Below are 19,305 nucleotides of genomic sequence, written 5' to 3' on the forward strand. Positions count from 1 at the left end.
AAAATGAACCCTAGAGTTACAGCTTAAGTCTAACAGAATGGCTTTTAGAGACACAAACTCTGCTTTTTACAGTGCCCGGACCTCAACCAAATAAAGATGCTCTAGAATGACCGTAAGACAGCTTTTCACACCACACAAGGAACATTAACTGCATGCTGCTTTTTCATTATCAATTAATCCACTTATTACCAATTAAAATTTTTGTTTGGTCCATATTCAGATTATTTTGAAAGAAAGATGTTTTAACAGTAGAGAAGACTAATCTGATCTGATCCACTCCATTATTTTTGTTTGATAGCTTAAAATTGAAAGATTTCAAGAGCTTTGAGACTTGGTGGAAAATTTGAATAAAATATTTAGAATTGAACATATTAAAAACATATCTGGTTGTCTAACCAAGTGTTACATGGGCGGAAAAAAGCAGTGTGAACAGCAACCTGAAAAGCATTTAGTACAGATGCTGTCCCCTGGTGTATTCCATTATCCCCTCTTTCCTCATAATGTTGATGTTCATCTTGCACAGGAAAGATGCCTCAGCACCTGATGCAGGGTGGAACATTATCTAGTCTTTCCTCAGCCTTCAGGCAATTGGAACAGAAGTGGCCTGATGAGTGTTTCAAGACACAGGGTTAAGACCAGATATTATCGTGGCCGGCTGCTGCACAGTCACGGCTTAGTGCACATTACAAGTTTTCTGGCTCTAATTAAGCCCAGAGTTGCCATCAAAAAGCCAAATCAGTGCTGCAAGTATTGCTGTGGATACTGTGTTTCAATCACATTTTTTTAAAAACCATGTGGAATAGCTCTGTAGCAGCAGGTGTTTCGAAGACAGTCAATCAGGAAGTGTGAATTCAAGACACCAAATACTATTAACACCAACCTTTATATGTTTTTAATTTTCATACTTGAGGATTAACCATAGGACATGCGTAGCACCCAAATGAAACTCAAGTGAGGTATCAGTCTTTCAACTACTTTACCTTGAAAAGCCACATAATTAACACTGAAACAAAGGCTGGTTCTGCACATTTGCATGACTTGTGGCTATTTAAGAACCAGCATCACATTTGCAAACTAATAATTCACTTCCCTCCAGTAGCAGCCGTGCACAAACCCCATTCTAAGCGAGTAGGATGACAGGTGAAAGGGGCTGCAAAATTTCAACAATCAGTTCACATTAGGGAGTTGAATGTTTTTGCTGCGGGCTAAAAATCTCGATTTTAGCATTTCTGATCAAGCTAAAACACTCACCTGGTTCCAACAGGCACCAGATGCTTGAGACCTCAGAGTCTGGCTGAGTTTTTCATGCACGTCAGTTAAAAACCTAAATGTGGATAAAGCTGAGTCCTGGCCTGCCTTTTTCAATTTAATTCCCTGTGCCAAGAACAATTAGTTTTTTCCAAAGAAGTGCTTTGGAGACAATTACTGTGACCATGAAATGTTACTGACATAATCATCAAAGCTACTTCCTCACAGGAACATTTCGATGAAAATACAGCATTTGTGCGGTTTCTTTTTTAGTAATAGTAATTACTGTTATTTGCAGCTGTCGAAGATAATCTTTCCAAGGTGATGAAGTGTGGTGTTCAAGTGTGTAATGTGTCCTTTCAATCCTCTGAGGATGTCACTTTGAATCCACAGATTATCCCATGACTGATGTTAACTCAAATAAAACAGTGTTTTTCCATGGAAAAAAACAAATTAGCCCCTCAACCAGTTTTAACCGAAGACACATTGAAACTTTGAGACTGCAGGTTTACAGTAATCTGAATAAAGATCCGTCTTGTACATTGAATCTGTGCTGTCATTGCAGGACAAATGATTGTATGCAGCTCAGAACTCCAACACCATGTGCCATGAAGGTATGTTTATAACACCTACGTAATTTATTGTGCATTTGTGCGGTAAGGAGCAGTTTATAACCTTTAGTAATTTTGACATCACACACACACAATTCTTTTATTTACTGACATTTTTTTTATTACAGCCAATGTTTTGCTTGTACTGCCATCTATTGGCCTGTACACATTATGATTTAGAAAAGTCCATCCATCTAGCTTCACTTAGTCACTTAGCTTACTATAACTTAGTTTGAGTATTTGTAGATTTGGGCATCCGGTGTAAAAACTGTGCCAAATATCAACACATGGACAATGAGCCGCTGTGGCCACCCTAAACTCACAGGATAAGCCAAAAAGGGCAAAAAAAAAAATTCTGTATCTGTGCCACAGAAAGCCATTGTCCCAAAATGATTAAAAGCCAACAGCACCACTGTGTGTAATTACATCTTTAACTTGAGGCACGTGGTCATGATCATGTTTCAATAACTAGGCAGAAATTCAAAATATGAAATTTTATTTTTGTAATAAGAACACAGATACCATGATCAACCATAACCCTAAACTGAATGGAGCAGTTAGTCATAAAATATGCAACAAAATCCCTGTTGTATTATAGAATATATTTAAGTATTACAGTTAACTGAATATGTACTTAATAAAGATCATTTAGACAGAGGCCACAAATGTGAGGTTATTGTAATACCTTGAAGTTTGTAATAATGTGGAGATTAAGTATAACAGTAATGATTCCTGCAACTTACTGTGTATCATCTCTACAAAAATACAATGTAATGCAGGATTTGGGGGCCTAATGATAAAACTAAAATTCAAAGAATTTTAAAAGACAGCTCAGCCATTGATGGAACACAGCACTCCAAATTAAAGAGTACTGTACTATAAACACTGATGGGATGTTACTCAGCCAGCTTGTATTGCAGTGGTCCGTATTGGAGGCTGATGGACAAACTGTTTAGAAATGTCACTTCATGTAAATTATGAACTGTATGGTGACATAAAAATACCAACAGCTGTCTAATACATCTGTCAGGCTTTACATCTTGGCAGCAAATGTTTTTGTTAATACCTGAAGTTGTCACATACATAAATCTGATAACAGTCTACATTTAGTTATAAAACATTATCACCTGTTTTCTTGAGGGGACAATATGCATGATTCTGCTATTACTGGAGGATGTGACAGTCAGACCCAGGGCTGCTTAAAGACATCCTGTCTTAGTTTTTGTAGTCGCTTCTGTAATCGGGCACATGTCTATAAGGGCGAATGGGTCTCCAACCTCCAACTGCATTTCTCTGATCAGCATATTCATTTTGCCTGTAAACAGTGGATGAGTAGGTAGATGTATTGAGTTAGCTGCAAATACCTAGTGTCCGTATGACCCCCACCCAGAGTTTAATATACCTTATATTGTCATCTTGTAGGTCATCAGCTGTGAGGGCACATTTTGAAATGCCGATGCCATGAGGAATCCTGTCTGGGTATCTCACAGCAATCTTCATCCCATTCAGCTCAAACCCCTGAGAAAGTGAACAATAAAAGAGGGAGGGGGGGTTACAGATAAAATATGCAAGGGCCTGATGCACTGTGCTTTTAGTCCTGTTCCCCTAATGTTTTGTGTTGGGCACTTATCTCAACAGAGCCCTTGATAAATTTGATGAAGGCAGCAGACGAAGGTTTTTAGTTTTTGATGACACAATCCAACCAGTCTTGTTATTATAGTTACCTCTGCCTGAATCAGTGACCAGAATTATCGTACACAATTTTGTTTGATTCCAAAACATGGGCAAAAGTGCATGATAGTTAAAGCACCATTATTGTTTTGAAAGCGATACATGTGGATGCTGCTAAAATGAACACTGCAGCACCTTTACTTCAGTGTAAATGAACAGAGGCACTTTAGAGAAGGATCAGCCAAACTCCAATGGGACGGGGTTTTTCCGTGCAAAGAACTTGTCTCAACTATCAAAACAACCCTCTAAAGTTGCACGAAGCAGCTAGAATGTAATCATGACATTACTGAATTAACATTTGCCCATATTGAGACAAATGACGAGATAAGATCAGACAAAATAACGGTATCACAGTACCAGGGTTGTTCGACTGCAGCGCCCAAAGGCGGTTTGGCGTTTGAAAACCAACAGTAAACCCCATTAGACACAGTTCAGACAGTACTTACATGAAAACGCCGGATAGCTTCTTCGCAATACTCTTGTTTAGTAAAGTTAACAAAGGCACAACGTTTGATCGTCAGTATCTTTACACTGTACACATCCCCAACCCTGCAGGAGACAAAGTGAGTGTGTGAGCAATTACTGAATACGCATCGTGAGTATCAGACAGTCATCGCCAACTTTAAATAATGAATATTAGCAATAATTTTAAAGATTGTGTTTCACTAAAATTGCAAATAAAATCTTACTTGTTAAATAGGTTTGTTATCATGGACTCAGACACCGGGTAAATCAAGTTTCCAATCCAGACTGGAAATAGCTCCCTGATTGAAAAAAAATGTTTTTAATAAAGTTGAGACGACAGATGTTGACACACCATGAAAAAGAAATCTTCACAACAGAGTGAACTGCATAAACACGTTCAATGATCTTCTGCTCTCATTTAAAATACTATCCAATCAGAGGTCAAGTAGCATATGTCCATATTTATACCATCTTTGTAGTATTTAATTGGACTTGTCCAATACAAGAGCTGAGAGAAAAACCCCAACTAACCTGTTATTAGTGTCCAGAATGCTAAGACAAATACAATAATTTATTTAACTGGATGGACAAAGTTTAAATTCAAAGTTTTTAAGGGGGATTTGCAGCTTTTCTGTATACTCTATTAAATATTTTGCCCACATTATCTTCTCATTAAGTTTTAAGTGAATAAGTATCAGTGATTTAGCAGATTGCTGAGAAAACTAACCACCGAGACCAGTAATATTTATTTTTAGGGGCAGCGTGACTTAGAATTGTTATAACCAAAAGTGTTACATTGAAACACACATTGAAATGCTGCCATATCAACTGTTTTGTTTATTAATCCATCAAGACTGTGTTTTTATATCCCTGGTGTTTTTCTCTTTTAACACCACCCCACACACATTGTGTCAGACAGATGACTGTAGGCATGTCCTGACCAAACATGTCAAAGCTCTAAAGAACTATGCAAAACCTGAAGTCCCTAACTTCAGAGTTAATCTTGGATAATTTCCAGGCTTGTAAATGAACCTCATAACTATTCATTACAGTGGAAACCATATGAATAAAAGTTTAAACTGATTTTTTTAGGATCATGGGTGGTAAATACTGCGATTATTTTAAGGAGTGAGTTTGACTTGTCAAAAACTGGTAAACATTTGTGTAATGCCAGCTTCACATAAAGCCTTGAAATTATATACTCACATTGGTGTTCGATTAACTTCAATGCTACTCTTCATCACCTGATTAGGAATGGCTTTGGCTTGACTCTGGACATTTGACACATTCTGGACTGGGCCTAAAGGTTTGTTTTTAAGGGGCACATTCTGGGACTGATGGAGAGCAGCGGGTGTAGAGCTTGTGTTGGCTGAAAGGATTGGAGAGACTCCAGTAACATTTGCTACTTGAGCAGGTAGTAGACTGGGATTTTGAATAGCCCCTGAAAACATTAGGCAAGTTTTTTAAATTAGTGTGGTGTCCAACAGAAACCTATTTTAGTTATTACCTCTAATGCATGACATCATTTCTTTACAGTAAAAATTACAGAGATGCTCACCTGGTCGGTGGTTTAATTTGTTCAGCACTTCTAGTGCTTTTTGTACTGTCCCATGAATAATTAAAGCATTCGAGCTCTGCTCCCGAGTGAAACCATACTCCTGAAACAAAATACCAGTTCAACACATTTTGTCAATGATTAACTGAAGAGTTGTTCAAGTCTTTCACGGTTTAAAAATATTGGCACTGGTTATGTTTACTCATTACTTTTTTATACTGCCATTAATATTGAAGAAAATGTTTCAACACGGTAACTGCTGACCTGATACATACCGTTAGTTTAAACACAACAAATGAATGTTGTGCATGGAGTTCAGAACAAATCTTGTTACAATCACAGCCATTAGTGACTATACACACACACATGTTCCTGTTACACACCATTAGTTGTATTATCTGCACTCGCATCAATTCCTGGGCAGCTTCTGCACATGAACTGTCCATTTTGAGGACCTCCCTAAAGGCCTGCGCAGCCTCCTCATATCTCTGGTGGAAGAAGGGGGATGTAATGAGAAGGTGCCTTGGGACTGAATCAAAGTTCAGCCAAATTGTCCCATTTATTAATGTTTACAGCAAAAGCTAGTCAACACAAGCCCGAGTAAATAATGTGAAACTGCACAGCTCAATAACACTTGGAATCAATTCAGCAGTGTTGCAACAAGGCCAAATGGATGACAAAGTCACTGCTACCTGAATGGACGTCAACAAAGTAATGTAAACACTAATATATAAAAGGGACTTTAACGCATGAGTTACTTTATCAAAAGCTACAAACAATAAAGAAAGGTGGGTCTATGGATCTGGCTGAACACAACTAAGCCCAGCGCTAGTTAAACACAGGTGGTGCTATTACAGAATAGTCTTGGCCAATACAATACACTGCATTTACAACAGGGGACTTATGGGTGATGGAGATTCTGTTGAAGATAATATATGCTATAGATATATATACAAATACATACACCTTAAAATAATAATATACCTTAAGACCCGCCAGAGCTCTGCCCCTCCTAAATAGGCCTTTAACCCAGCCTGGACCCAACCTAAGACACAACTCTGCATCAGTCAGTGCCTTATCGTATTCTTGCATCTTTTCAAAACAGAAGGAACGATTTCCAAACAACCTGCAAATGGGATAACAGTTTAAACCTTTGATAAAACAGTTGCAATGAAAGTAATATTCATACATTTATTGTAACGGCTATTTTCTTACTTGAACTCTGTAGGGTTGTACTTAATTGCATTTGTGAAATACTTCACAGCCATATTATAGTCTCCAGAAGCAGCAAATTTATTTCCAATAACTGTAGAAAAACAAAGGGAGAAGTTAATATGTAAATCCTATTATATATTTTACATATGAATAAATTACATTATGATCAACATGTCAGGCCTAAAGGGTGTAAACAAAACTTACCTGCAAGCTCAGTACTTATCTTTATATTTTCTTCAAGAGTGGGGGTTCTAGGGGTGGCAGAAACCTGTTTATTCAGAAAGAAAGGAAAAAAGCAACAAAGAAATTAGATAAGAAAACATCTCCCATAAACCAAAAGGTAGAGAAATTAGTGCAGCTAGAGTCATTGGAATAGGAATTTTCTTTCATTCTGATTACTTGCCTTTTCTTTAACCTCCTTGTCTTCATTAGTTTTGTCTGGTACAGTTTTAAGTTCTTTAACTGGAACCTTCTTTTTCTCTCTTTTTTCTGCTCTGGGCTTCTGCTCCAATTTAAGCTTGGCTAATTTCACAAAAGCACTCTCCATATCTAGTTCCTTAACAAAAGGATCAGAGACAAAATGTCATTTTAAAAAAATTATAAAATAAAAATAAACCTTAAAAAGCATTTTCACTATTTTATATAAACAATAGTATGATACCACAAAACACTGGAAATCCTGTTTGTAATCATTAATGCGTGAATGAAAGAGCTATACTATAATGCATTCTCTTCTCACTTTACCTTTCCCTGAATAACTTTCACTGTTTAACATAATTTTGTGCAAAAGGTACATCATATTAAAGTGTTAGGCATGTTACATGAGTATCATAATAATCCAACCAATTCTTCAAATTAATAACGCATATAATAACTCTACCTCAGAGTCATTGAAGGAATTCCTGAAGTCACTGTCTTCATCACTGGATTCATCTTCGCTACTATCACTGCTTTCTGTGTAGTTGGTTGAAGCCAACCGTTCAACACTGGAATCTGTATTGTCTTTGGGATTTTCATTAACCGATTCATTGTCTTCTGCTTTGGATTGCTGTGTATGATCGTTTCCCTGCAAAACAGAAAAGGTAAAAAAGAATGTGCAGCTTGATTAATTTTTGTTAGAGGCTCTCATTTGCAGGAGATTTATAGGTGCTGCACCCAAATGACCATTACCTCTTCCCTTTTAATCGGGTTCTGTTTCCCTTTGCCTAACTTCTCAAGTCGTTTTCTTTCCTTCTGCTTCTGTTTGAGAAGAATGTGAATATGAGGTTTTATGTACGGACTGACATTTACTTGTTACTATCATCTCATACTGAACGTGGCAGAATTTACTTGTTTCTTAAGCCGCTTCTTCTGACTTTTTTCATTGCTTTTTTTGGATTCTTGCAATATTCTTGCTCTTCTTTCAGTATCCTGGAAGAATGGCAGAACAAACAGACTTTATCAATAGAAACTCAGCAGGGTGACGTAACAGTAGGAGTCCTCTAACCTGCCAAGATTGATAAAACAACATTAAACTTACACTCTCCTTTGTCTGAACTTTTATAGGGGACTGGCGAAGAAAGTCAGCAGCTGAAGTCCAGTAACGCAGCGGAGGCTTTGAGGTCCCACTTGGGTGTCCATGGAAATTGTAATGCCAACTGTCAATATCATAACTATCCTCACTTGTATCATCTAGCTCATCACTGTATTCCCCTCCTATTAAAAAAATATATGAATGTTAACACTGCTCATTTCATAAATTGAATTCCAGAATAAATGTGTAAAGCTTAAATACAATTGAATCACTGAAAATATACTTGTGTGTGCAGCAAATGTTTAACATAAAATCTTCATACCAAGAAGGCCAAGTCGCACTATCCTTTGCATATGAGGATTACCTTCAAACATACCCACAACCTTTTGCTAGACAGGAGAGAAAAGGATATCAAAGTCAATTTCAAACAGCTGCTGACAACAATCAGATTAGCTTATCAACTTCAGGTTTAAAAGCCTCCTACATTTGGACCCTGTTATACACTTAAAAGAAGTTGGTGTGTTTTTACAGCTGTCAAGTACTGTGGCCCTAAACTGTTCATCCTGGGAAGCAGGCAAAGTGCTAAACATCAGCAGTCAAGCTTCTTCTATTGTACATGCACACATTAAACACATCTGCATCTACTTTGTTTAGTATCCGCCCACAAACAGCAGGACAAACAGCAGGAAATTACTAGTCACAGTTTCTTGAAACTGTTATTAGTCAGCAAGATTCTACAAAGTTCAGACTATGCTGAAGCTGGCGCCTGAGTCAGGGGAAAGATAAGAAAAAAATAAGTAATATTGCATCTCCAAGAGGCTTTACAGTCTTATTTGGAGAAAGGGGGCCAGTAGATTTGGCATTTTTGCATTTATTAATAAGTTTTCTAACAAAAGTAACAAATTGTAGAAATGTCCCCATCTGTATCAATACTTATGTTTCCCTTAACCGCAGTAAAGTCCCTGGAACCTGTGAACTGGGTGCCCACTTCAGTGTCTGAAGTTTAGCCGACTAATTGATTACTGGCTTTAAACTATACCGGTTTTGGTGGGCAGCTGAATAATATTGAGACGATGCCCCATTTTGGGATAATTAACGTCAATATATCCATGTTAAGGTTGGATATGGTAACTTTAATCACCACCTACAGAGCAAACGGGGGCTGCGTGTGGGTGAGTGCCACCTGAGTGTTACGGTAACGCACACATTAGGACCAAAAAAAGGACAAATTAAAGCATGTACTTACGACCATATGATAGTCCGTGAACTCTGAAAAAGAGCAAGATCAACAATGTAAAATCCTACGGTTTCGGCATTTAATAAAAGCAACTATGTCAAACCGTGATGCGTAATCAGCGACGACTTCCTTAGTACAAGAAACTAGCTTATTAGCTAAACTAGCCACCAATTTCTTCTGAGAGGCAATACACATTGTCTTACCCGGTTCCTCTCCGAATATCTCCATGTTTAGTAATAAATGCCTTCCCACAGCGTCATGTATTCATTAATGTGGCTTAATCACACTGTAAATTGTAATAACGTTACTTTTACTCTTTAATACTGCCAGCCTCTAACTTCTGTCGCGTGCATGTTATTGGCGCGTTCTCGATTGGCATGACGTGAACGGAACACGCTTTGCCTTTATCTCGCGCATGCGCGCTGTCCTCAAAGCCCAGGGAGCTCACTGCCCTCTGCCGGACACATTTTCATATCGCCGAGTCCAAAATAAAAACGCAGATGTTTTTCTTTTCATCTACCTATCAAATCAAAGAGCAAGTTCTATCCCTTGCCTGAACACTTTACCGTGCTGTGTTTCGTGTATCTATTTATACTTACTATTTGAATATGTGGGTTTTGGTGAAACTACTCAAATAAAAACGGCAAGGTGAGTGTTTACTTTGATGTACACCAAATGGTCTATGAAAAACAAACCACAACAAATGACAATATTAATAGCACTGAGAATAAAAGAGTATATTAAATCTTTATGACCGAGGAAATTATTATCAGAATCATTTCCTGAATCATTTCAAGTAGACAAATCCTGGCAATGCTATCAACAGAAATAGAAAATGATAACCACAATTTTCCCTGTCCCTACAAATTATTCATTTCTAATCTCTATATGTTTATCACATATTAGAGTCACATTTCTTGCATGACATAGTAAAAGTGCCATCTTTCATTTTCTCCACTTAAACAATGACTTTAAAACTGAATAAAACAAAACATAAATCATCAGTTTGCACATTTTTTGTTGGTACAACCAAAATATTGACATGTCTGTGGATTCCAAACAATACTGTGGTAATACATTAAAAAGGCATTCTCAAAATGTTTTTAGGCTTTGTAGATGCTGTGAAATTGGTCTTTTGTTCATCAATTTTCATTTTTATTTCAATTTTCATTGATCTTTAAAACAAATAATAAAATTAAATAAAATCCTGTGCTACAGTATGTAATGTGATGATATTTCAGTAACAATTTTTTAGTAACTATCATTTGTTTAAAATTAGGCACACATGATTATGAATGTGTGTCACATGGCTTCTTTCACATAAAGTCCGTCAAAGTGCAGCTGCATTTCTACCTTCTTTTGGACTCAAAGCGAAGCAGCCATCTTTGTTCAAGTCATGAGAAGTAACCTGGTCACTTTAAACACCTTGAAATTCAACCCTGAATCACAAACTCTGCAAAAGTTGCAAAATTTTGAATGCAGTAAAATGCTGTCATTACAGCCAGAATGTGGTGTAAAAGCCATTGCAATTTGTCAATTTCATTCTCAATCAGTCTCTCCAGTGGAAAATATTAGTCTACAATTCTTCCGTGGCGTACAGAAAAGGCAAGGAGTCTGTGATAAACTGAGCTGAGGAGGATGATGGCTCCTACCACCATGCCACATATTAAACTGAAGGCCCAGCGGGGCCCAAGGATGGTGTAAACTTGGGAGACAAAGACAGGACCCAGTGTCCGCGCCCCACTGCCCGAGGCCGTCAGCCATCCCATGTACACACCCTGAGGATATGACAAACTTTTAAAAGTTGCGTAATTTGTTGCAAAATTAAACAACATTGTTGAGAAACATATAATTTTACTTTATTTAGCATTGTACTGACCTGAGGCTTGGGTCCAAGGATTTTGGAATACAGTGTGTAGGACATCACGTTGCATGCTGGGTAACCCACTCCAATCAAGATGTCAGATGAAATGTACTGGGCTAAGTATATGGCGGGGGTATACTGACACCAGGTCTGTTCATATGGGCAGCCTGTGGGGTCCAAAGAGCTGTTGGAAGCTATGGTAGCTTCAGACGTCCGACTGACCAATGAGTTATTTTTGACATCTGCATTTTAAAAAACAACACAAACTGTTCTTAATAATGTTCTCACTGTGTTATTTTGTTCAAAATCTTAAAAAAAGAAAGCATTGTATTATTTCAATAAAAAAAAGAGGAAAGATCCTAACTAGCATTTTATTTGCAGTATTATAACACATTATCAAAGGAAACTGAATATGTGGCTATTAAAGAAATCCATACCTGCCCACTGGATTTTGGGGTAATGGTTCCCCCATGGAAGCAGAATAAAGAAGCCACAGAATATAATGGCCAAGCCTGCTAGTAACACAGGGCGATCTCCGACCCTGAAAGGAAAGTCACATTATTTTGGATTAGAAAAATTCGGAAAAGCCAAATTCCTATGTTATTAAATCCATAGGTGCATAATAAAGGGCACCTTTTAGAGACCACCTTTACAACCAGAAACACCAAGATTGATTCAAATCCAATGCAGCAGATAATAATGCCATTGTATAAAACAGCTTCTCTCCTTGTCCAAGCAAACATGTCCATGGACAAAGGGGTGGCAATTCTGAAAAATTAAAAATATACAGTCAAATCTCAAACCTGAATGCAGCTGAGTACAACTGTCACAAGTCACATTATATGTCTGTGGGATTGTAACTTGACTCTAGAATGAACACATACGTCTCAAAAACAGCAAAGATGAACATGATGATGAAGAAGAGGATGTTGGAAGTCAGGACTGCTACCTGGTCGATGCTTTCATTGGTTTCTTCACTAATGTTAACACTATCTACAGTAGAAGGAAGACATGAATAAAAATGCGAGTAAAAAGAAAACTGAGCAATATAAAAGTCCGAGCGACAATACATACCATCTGCTGTGTAGTTGATGGCTTGGACATGTCTTCCATTGTCATCAATGTGATGCTCTCTGTTAGTGAGAATCAAAGCAGCCACTGTTTAACATGCTGAAATTAAAAGATGACTGTTCACCACAGAGAAGCATGTCACATGAACCTAATAGGCATGTAAAGCCTAACTACCTCAGCACCAGGACAACCAGCAGGATGTTGATAAGGCCAAAAGCTGCAGCCAGTAAAGCAGGAGTGGTGTACATGTTGAGCTGCAGTTTTAGGATATTCACTGTGAAACCGTGTTCACCGATGAATGACAGGGCAGCCTGCAGAGCTGGCAAAGACATTCAATTGTTAAAATTAAATGCCCAACTTTTTTCTGATTGCAGTATGCTTACATATTTTACTTAATACAAACAATACACAATCTATACCTGGTCCCAGGATGAAACCAAGGGCCTGACAGGCACTCATGTTTGCCATGGCACTTGTCCTCTCCTTCAGTGATGTAGCTCCAGCAACATAAGACCTCACTACAGCAACATTACCTGCCATGGACACCAAACACCCACGTTAATTTTAGGAGATGTGTGACACCTAAAGGATCATCATATGGGAGCACAGAGCCACATGTCTGTAAACAACTTCAGTTTAGCTATGTAAGCATTAAAAAAAAAAAAATCACCTGCTCCAAAGCCCACAAAGGCTCTAGATATGAGCATGTGGAACTTGTTATTGGCTGTGGGCAGGTATGCATAAGCATAGTAGATGTTGGCTGACAAGTTGATGAAGATGGAACACACCAGCGGCTCCCTGCTTTGTCGGTAATTAGACCACAGACCGAAAATGGGTGACGCCACCATCTGACCAAGACTGTAGGCTGCCACCACCCATCCCAGGAAAGTGGCGTTGGCGCTATCATCAATCTGTAAAAAAACAGAGATCAAAAGAATAGCATTTAAAAACTTGAGCATGCTCCACAGTAGATCCAATATGACTTTTGATATACACATTTGATACTTAATTTACAGATTCATGTTAACCAGACTCACTTACGACATCATGAAATTGCAACAATACATATACTTAAGGCAGTAAAACAATTTGAGTCTCATTATTGGTGCACTGATTTACATTTATCCCATGAGCAGATAAAAAATAATTTTATCTTATCTCCTTTGTCTCATTAGTGCACAAGGTTTGTGCATAAGTTCTGCTAAATCCAAAATTAGATCTCTAAAATGTTCTTCATAGCTTCTTTCACTTCCTTTTTAGCCATGCCAACACTGCCTTTGAATTGCACAGTACCTTAAATGAAACAGTCAACAATGCTACTATGAAAACCATGATTCATACATACCTTTTGCAAATAGGGCCAAATGGATGTGATGACAATGGTGAAACCTGGCATGACAAACAAACACATCATACAGTGAGACGACCTAATGCAAAACAGATGTTCATAAAAAAAAATACTACACTTTCAGGGTGCATAAATGGCATATCTGCTGGGTCTGTTGGTTTGAGTTAGCTGCCTGACATGAAAATGTAGTTGTGGATGGACATAAATAAAAATTTTCATAAACCCAAGGGAAATATGCAATATGTTTAGATAAGTTAATGTTTCACATGGGATGATCTTGTCGTTATGTCTGTCTTCCTACAGGGCTAATTCCAGAGTATTGAATGAAGAGACGGGTCATAGCACATTCTCCTTAACTTTTCTTTTTCACCACCTTAGCACAGGCAATAGCACTATGTTTGTAGCCTTATATGACGCTAGTGGCGGTGAAATTGGCTTTACATTATAAAAAGAAATGTGTCGAACCTTTTAATGTTTAGGGTATCCTCACCTACGCTGCTGAGAAACATGGTGAAGTACATGACTCTAATAGACCTCCACCGACTCTTGTAATGTTCATCCTGAAAGTCGTCACTGCACACAAACAAAACAGTACATGCGTCCAGAGGTTAATGTAGTCTGTAAATAATACTAGCAAACCTAAGTGATCTACATTGTTTACATAATTCATGGCTACACACAAAAGGTTGGCAAATCTCAAACAGTTTTGGTAAAGTTAGAAAGGTATTCACAGATTCAAAGATTCTGGTTCAATAGCTCATAAGTAAAAAGTTGTTAAATAACAAGCAACACCGGTTTAGTGTCATGCCAGAAAACGAGCTACAACCTCATTTTACTCTAAGTCATCAGTCGTTCTCGTTGAGCAAAGAACATTGGTCTCTACGTGCAACCGGTTGTGTGCCAAGAGTGCAGAGACCAGTAGAAATATATTCAATAGCTTCACTCTAGTGAAGTGTAGTGTCACAAAATCATTTTACACATCAATGGTCTGTTAATAATAGCACTCAGTAAGCTCTGTCAGGTGGCGTGATTGTCAGGCGTGAACAGCCCTTTGCAAGTCCAGCCAGACATTCTCTACTGGAATGAGGTCTGGGCTTTCAAATGGACATTCAGAACATTCACCTTGAGCAGTTTTGCAAAAAAGAATGACATAAACTTGCAGTGTCCAGATATGCCAGCCCGATCGAGATCTATCCACACAGACTCTGTGCTGTAATTGCAGCCAAAGGTGCATCTACTAAATACTAACCTGACGGGGGTGAATATTTATGCAAACACAACAAATTTTCATTACTTTGTAGAAACCTGATTTCACTTTTTTTCACTCAAAGTCATGATAGAATGATAGATTTCTAATGTCAATAAAAAGGTGAAACATCCAAAGGAGTGAATATTTTTGTAGCGCACTGTATGTTTAATAACCTCGCTCTTTTTTTTGGTGTCACAAAAATAATTTTACGCTTAAATTACGTCTTATTTGATATACTAAAGCACATAGTATGGAAAAATGTACTTTTGCCTCATTTTATTAGCCCATTTCCCCCAGACTAAAAGCTGCTTGGATTAATAGTGAAATATTAACCAAGAAGAATGAAGTCCGGTTGCCCTGACTCAAGCCCCGGATAACCAAACCTGGATGACTGAGAACCCTCACTGACATACACTATGTAAGAGTTAAGTTATTGAATATTTTTCCCAATCCAAATTCTCCATAAGCACATTTTTCAACCAAACTGCCATTGTGTAACTAATACGACATCATTTGAGCATAACATTGTTTTGTTGACACTATATAAAAGGAAAGACATTGAACATTCTTCCAAATGAAAATTCTCCACAATGATGCAAAAGTCCATCTTTCCAAACTAAGTGATGTAGTATTACCAGCAGAAGACAACGGATAAGTGAGGTGATTTTGGTGACCCTACAGCTCATAAGAGTAAATTGAATATTTACCAACTAAATATTGTCGAAACTATGTGAAAGCGCTGAAAAGTGCTGTAGTGTTAGCAGCAGGAGCCCCTTTGTGGGCTAAGATCTTTTTTGTTACACTATACCTTATAAGAGTAATTGAATGTTTTTGTCAAGAAAAATTCGAATCTGTGAATATCTCTCTAACCTTACCGAACTGCAAAAGGTGTGCTTGACAGCCTCTTAAGTAACAATACACTTGTACTGCTCTGTTTAATGTACACGAGTCAAGATTTCCTGTGGAGTAGACAGTCAGAAGTGTTTTCGTCTGTAATGCACAACAAGTCTGGTAGGGATTAGTTTTCTCCTTGAAATGTATTAAAGGTTTACATTGTCTGAGTGTTTAAGTAGCCACTGTCAAACTGTCTACACCACGGTTCAAGGTTTGTGAACTCTGCACTCACCTGCTGGCATCATCACGGAGTAATGGAGCTGTGGTGTTGCTGTCAACGAGTTGAGGCATTTTTGTCGAAACAGCAGCTTAGTAAAATTGTGACGCTGCCCCGGATTTGGAGATTTGGAGATGTGAAGCCTTGTCGCTAAGTCGCCATTTAACCAGCAGAGGGTCAGTGAACTATACTGTTAACCACCTAACGTTACAAACTCTTCAGCAAAGCTCTACAAAGCTAACGTTAGCCCACTGTCAGCTAACTCTAGCAAGTGAGCTAAACTTTGCGCACAATTCTTCTTCATTTTGTGTGAAATAAATTCAACAAACTTCGCACATACTGTTCAGTGGACTAGTTCAAAACTTACGTCCGTAAAAATAGGACAACGCACAAAAGCTTACAAATATGGACTTGAGCACCACAAACTCAAACTGGCGTTAAACGACAACATCCGGTAAATTCTTTCACAATAATGTCAAATCATTGTTATGTCAAAGTAAAGGTGGCATTCTATTCCTCGGACGACCATTGACTGCAAAGCCAAATTGTTTTTGTGATTTTGGTAATACGTACATTACGGAGTTTAATTGATATCTTCTCAGTTGTCAACCGTGACTGACGTTATTCTTTTATTATGAAGCCAACTATAAACAACATCCGGGCCCGGTTTGTTTATTGCCGTGCGCCTTGACGCAGTGACGTAAGAATTCGCCAACCATATAAATACTCGTTATGTTATCACGTGTGGTTGACATCGTCCTCTTGTCATTATAGCACATAAAGTAGTATATTCTATTACTCTATTAATGTTGTCATCGTTGTTATTATTAAATTACTCTTAATTTAGTGGAAATACTTGAAATGCTATCTGAAATGTTTTGGCATAATTAGCAATTACTCAAAATTACATAATAGGACAGATATTTTAAAAAAAAAGATACAAGATTTAAAAGGTTATTGGCTTTTAAAGCTGACAGCTAATGCGTTTTGGACATTTATTAATTATTTAATAAATACTTCACTTGTGCAATGATTTACCTGAAAACCCAGTAACCTCTTTGACAACAGTATCATTTACTAAAACCTATTAAAAGCTCCAACTACAGTCATTCAATAGCCTCAGTGTAACATTGCAATTAGTCAATATTTTGACCTATGCCTTCATCATGGACCAAAGTAGAAAAAACATTTTTTGTACATTTTCACACATAAATCATACAGGTAATGTGAAACTAGTTATCTACAAACAGAAGCATTTACACATTTTTGCATAAACATGCCATTAAATGATTTGTATTTCATCTTAGTTATAAATCAAAACATTGAACACTTTATCACTTTATTTGATTTTTGTTTTCTTTTTAAAAATCACCAAGTATTGTTTTGGAAGATCATATCATTTATCTGACCATAAAATTGTTAAACAGTCACATAAGTGAAGGAGAACAATGCAGGTGAAACAAATAATGATTCTAAATTACTAAATGACATAATTAAATATGAGAATGGTGTCTCTTGTCTGACCCATGATGATGACTTAAACCAAAAACACTGAATTCAATTCAATTCAATTCATCTTTATTTATATAGTGCCAATTCACAACAAAGGGAACTCAAGGCACTTTACAGAATAAAAGTGCCTTGAGTTACAGAATAAAATCAGGACTATAAAGATGTATAGAGAGCACCCATCAATACCTTCTTGAGCAAGTGCTAGGCAAAAATGGGGAGGAAAAATTCCCTTTAACGGAAGAAACCTCCAGCAGAACCATGGTGGGCAGCCATCTGCCTTGACCAGTTGAGGTGAGTGGAAAGTGAAGAGAGAAAAGAAAAAGAGCAACAAATGCAACAATAAAACATCGGGCAGGTTGGTAGGACCAGTAGCTGCACACTGGACACACACAGCTCCAAGGCCAGGGACACCTGCAGAAAGGGACAGAGAAGGAGAAAGACAACTATGGGAGAAAAAACACAGAGCTAATGTGATACAGTGGTAACAATTATGGGGTGAGAGGAGAGGAGAAAGGGAAAAGTGGAGGAAAGGAGCTCAGTGCATCGGGTGGATCCCCCAGCAGTTTAAGCCTATAGCAGCATGATTATAACTAACTCTAAGCTTTATCAAAAAAGAAAATTTTAAGCCTAGACTTAAAAGGAGAGAGGGGGTGTGCTTCCCGAATCACAACTGGGAGCTGGTTCCACAGGAGAGGAGCTTGATAGTTAAAGGCTCTGCCTCCCAGTCTAGCTTTGGAAATTCTGGGAACCACATGTAGGCCTGCATTCTGAAATCAAAGTGGTCTACTGGGATGACATGGTACTATTAGGTCTTCTATATATGATGGAGCCTAGCCGTTCAGAGCTTTATATGTAAGAAGCAGGGTTTTAAATTCTATTCAAAATTTAATGGGAAGCCAATGGAGAGAAGCTAGTGAAGGGGAAATATCTCTCTTACTAATTCCAGTCAGCACTCTTGCTTCAGCATTTTGGATTAATTGCAGGCTCTTTAGGGAGTTACTGGGGCATCCTGAAAGTAGGGGATTTTTGTACCCAAATGCTATGACTTCAGTTTTGTCTGAGTTTATAAGTAAATAATTGTGGGACATCAAGGCCTTTAGGTCTTGTAGGCATGTTTGAAGCTTGATTAACTGATTTTTTTCATCTGGTCCCATAGATAGATATAGCTTGGTATCATCAGCATAGCAATGGAAATTTATGGAGTGTTTTCTAACAATGTTGCCTAAAGGAGACATATATTATGTAAAAAGTATTTGTCCTAACACAGAGCCTTGTGGAACTCCATAGCTAACCTGTGTGCGCATGGAGGATTTATCATTAACATGAACAAATTGGAATCTATCTGACAGATAAGATTTGAACCAACAATAATGCAGTTCCTTTAATCCCAATTTCATATTTCAGTCTTTGTAATAAAATGTTGTTTTCAATGGTGTCGAATGCAGCACTAAGATCTAAGAGAACAAGTATAAAGACGAGTCCATTATCTGATGCCAAGAGAAGATCGTTGGTGACTTTTACCAGTGCTGTTTCTGTACTATGATGAACTCTGATGATGAATGAAGAAAGGGAAAA

At 37.7% G+C, this 19,305-nt stretch overlaps 3 protein-coding genes across 6 annotated transcripts in view; 1 reads left to right on the forward strand and 2 right to left on the reverse strand.

Moving 5' to 3' along the window:
- The window catches only part of LOC137137324 (zeta-sarcoglycan-like), a 47,985-nt gene extending 39,332 nt beyond the window's left edge, over nucleotides 1-8,653 (forward strand). For both annotated transcript variants that reach the window (XM_067523461.1, XM_067523460.1), the window contains exons 10-11: nucleotides 1,814-1,862; nucleotides 8,371-8,653. In XM_067523461.1, coding sequence (XP_067379562.1) covers nucleotides 1,814-1,862; nucleotides 8,371-8,568 — 247 coding nt within the window. In that variant the 3' untranslated portion in view covers nucleotides 8,569-8,653. The remainder of the gene's footprint in view (nucleotides 1-1,813; nucleotides 1,863-8,370) is intronic.
- LOC137137325 (uncharacterized) lies at nucleotides 1,950-6,736 on the reverse strand. The gene is made up of 7 exons (XM_067523465.1): nucleotides 6,595-6,736; nucleotides 5,994-6,098; nucleotides 5,614-5,713; nucleotides 4,280-4,354; nucleotides 4,037-4,139; nucleotides 3,262-3,377; nucleotides 1,950-3,174 (listed from the first exon to the last, which is right to left on the reverse strand). Exons 2-7 carry the CDS (start codon nucleotides 6,043-6,045, stop codon nucleotides 3,075-3,077), a joined length of 546 nt encoding a protein of 181 aa, XP_067379566.1. The 5' UTR covers nucleotides 6,046-6,098; nucleotides 6,595-6,736; the 3' UTR covers nucleotides 1,950-3,074.
- A 1,644-nt stretch (nucleotides 8,654-10,297) lies between the features above and the next one.
- mfsd8 (major facilitator superfamily domain containing 8) lies at nucleotides 10,298-16,647 on the reverse strand. 3 transcript variants are annotated; one of them, XM_067523457.1, is made up of 12 exons: nucleotides 16,234-16,646; nucleotides 14,349-14,431; nucleotides 13,856-13,899; nucleotides 13,181-13,421; nucleotides 12,930-13,043; nucleotides 12,685-12,829; nucleotides 12,514-12,572; nucleotides 12,324-12,432; nucleotides 12,073-12,207; nucleotides 11,877-11,980; nucleotides 11,455-11,681; nucleotides 10,298-11,353 (listed from the first exon to the last, which is right to left on the reverse strand). In XM_067523457.1, exons 1-12 carry the CDS (start codon nucleotides 16,290-16,292, stop codon nucleotides 11,147-11,149), a joined length of 1,527 nt encoding a protein of 508 aa, XP_067379558.1. In that variant the 5' UTR covers nucleotides 16,293-16,646; the 3' UTR covers nucleotides 10,298-11,146. The 3 variants fall into 3 exon arrangements, with proteins under 3 accessions (XP_067379558.1, XP_067379560.1, XP_067379559.1); XM_067523459.1 differs by having other exon boundaries at nucleotides 14,324-14,431; nucleotides 16,234-16,248; XM_067523458.1 differs by lacking the exon at nucleotides 14,349-14,431 and having other exon boundaries at nucleotides 16,234-16,647.
- Between the last annotated feature and the right edge of the window lie 2,658 nt (nucleotides 16,648-19,305).

The sequence above is a fragment of the Channa argus genome, chromosome 12, assembly GCF_033026475.1.
Source record: "Channa argus isolate prfri chromosome 12, Channa argus male v1.0, whole genome shotgun sequence".
Taxonomy (NCBI): domain Eukaryota; kingdom Metazoa; phylum Chordata; class Actinopteri; order Anabantiformes; family Channidae; genus Channa; species Channa argus.

Coding starts and splice junctions, on each gene's coding strand:
- LOC137137325 (XM_067523465.1), bottom strand. CDS start 6,045: ATGTGCAGAAGCTGCCCAGGAATTGATGCGAGTGCAGATAATACAACT. Junction 5,714..5,993: donor TGCAGATAATACAACTAATG/GTGTGTAACAGG, acceptor ATTTTGTTTCAG/GAGTATGGTTTCACTCGGGA. Junction 4,140..4,279: donor ATAACAAACCTATTTAACAA/GTAAGATTTTAT, acceptor TGTCTCCTGCAG/GGTTGGGGATGTGTACAGTG.
- mfsd8 (XM_067523457.1), bottom strand. CDS start 16,292: ATGCCTCAACTCGTTGACAGCAACACCACAGCTCCATTACTCCGTGAT. Junction 12,830..12,929: donor TGGTTTCATCCTGGGACCAG/GTATAGATTGTG, acceptor TGTCTTTGCCAG/CTCTGCAGGCTGCCCTGTCA. Junction 12,573..12,684: donor CTGGTTGTCCTGGTGCTGAG/GTAGTTAGGCTT, acceptor TCTCACTAACAG/AGAGCATCACATTGATGACA.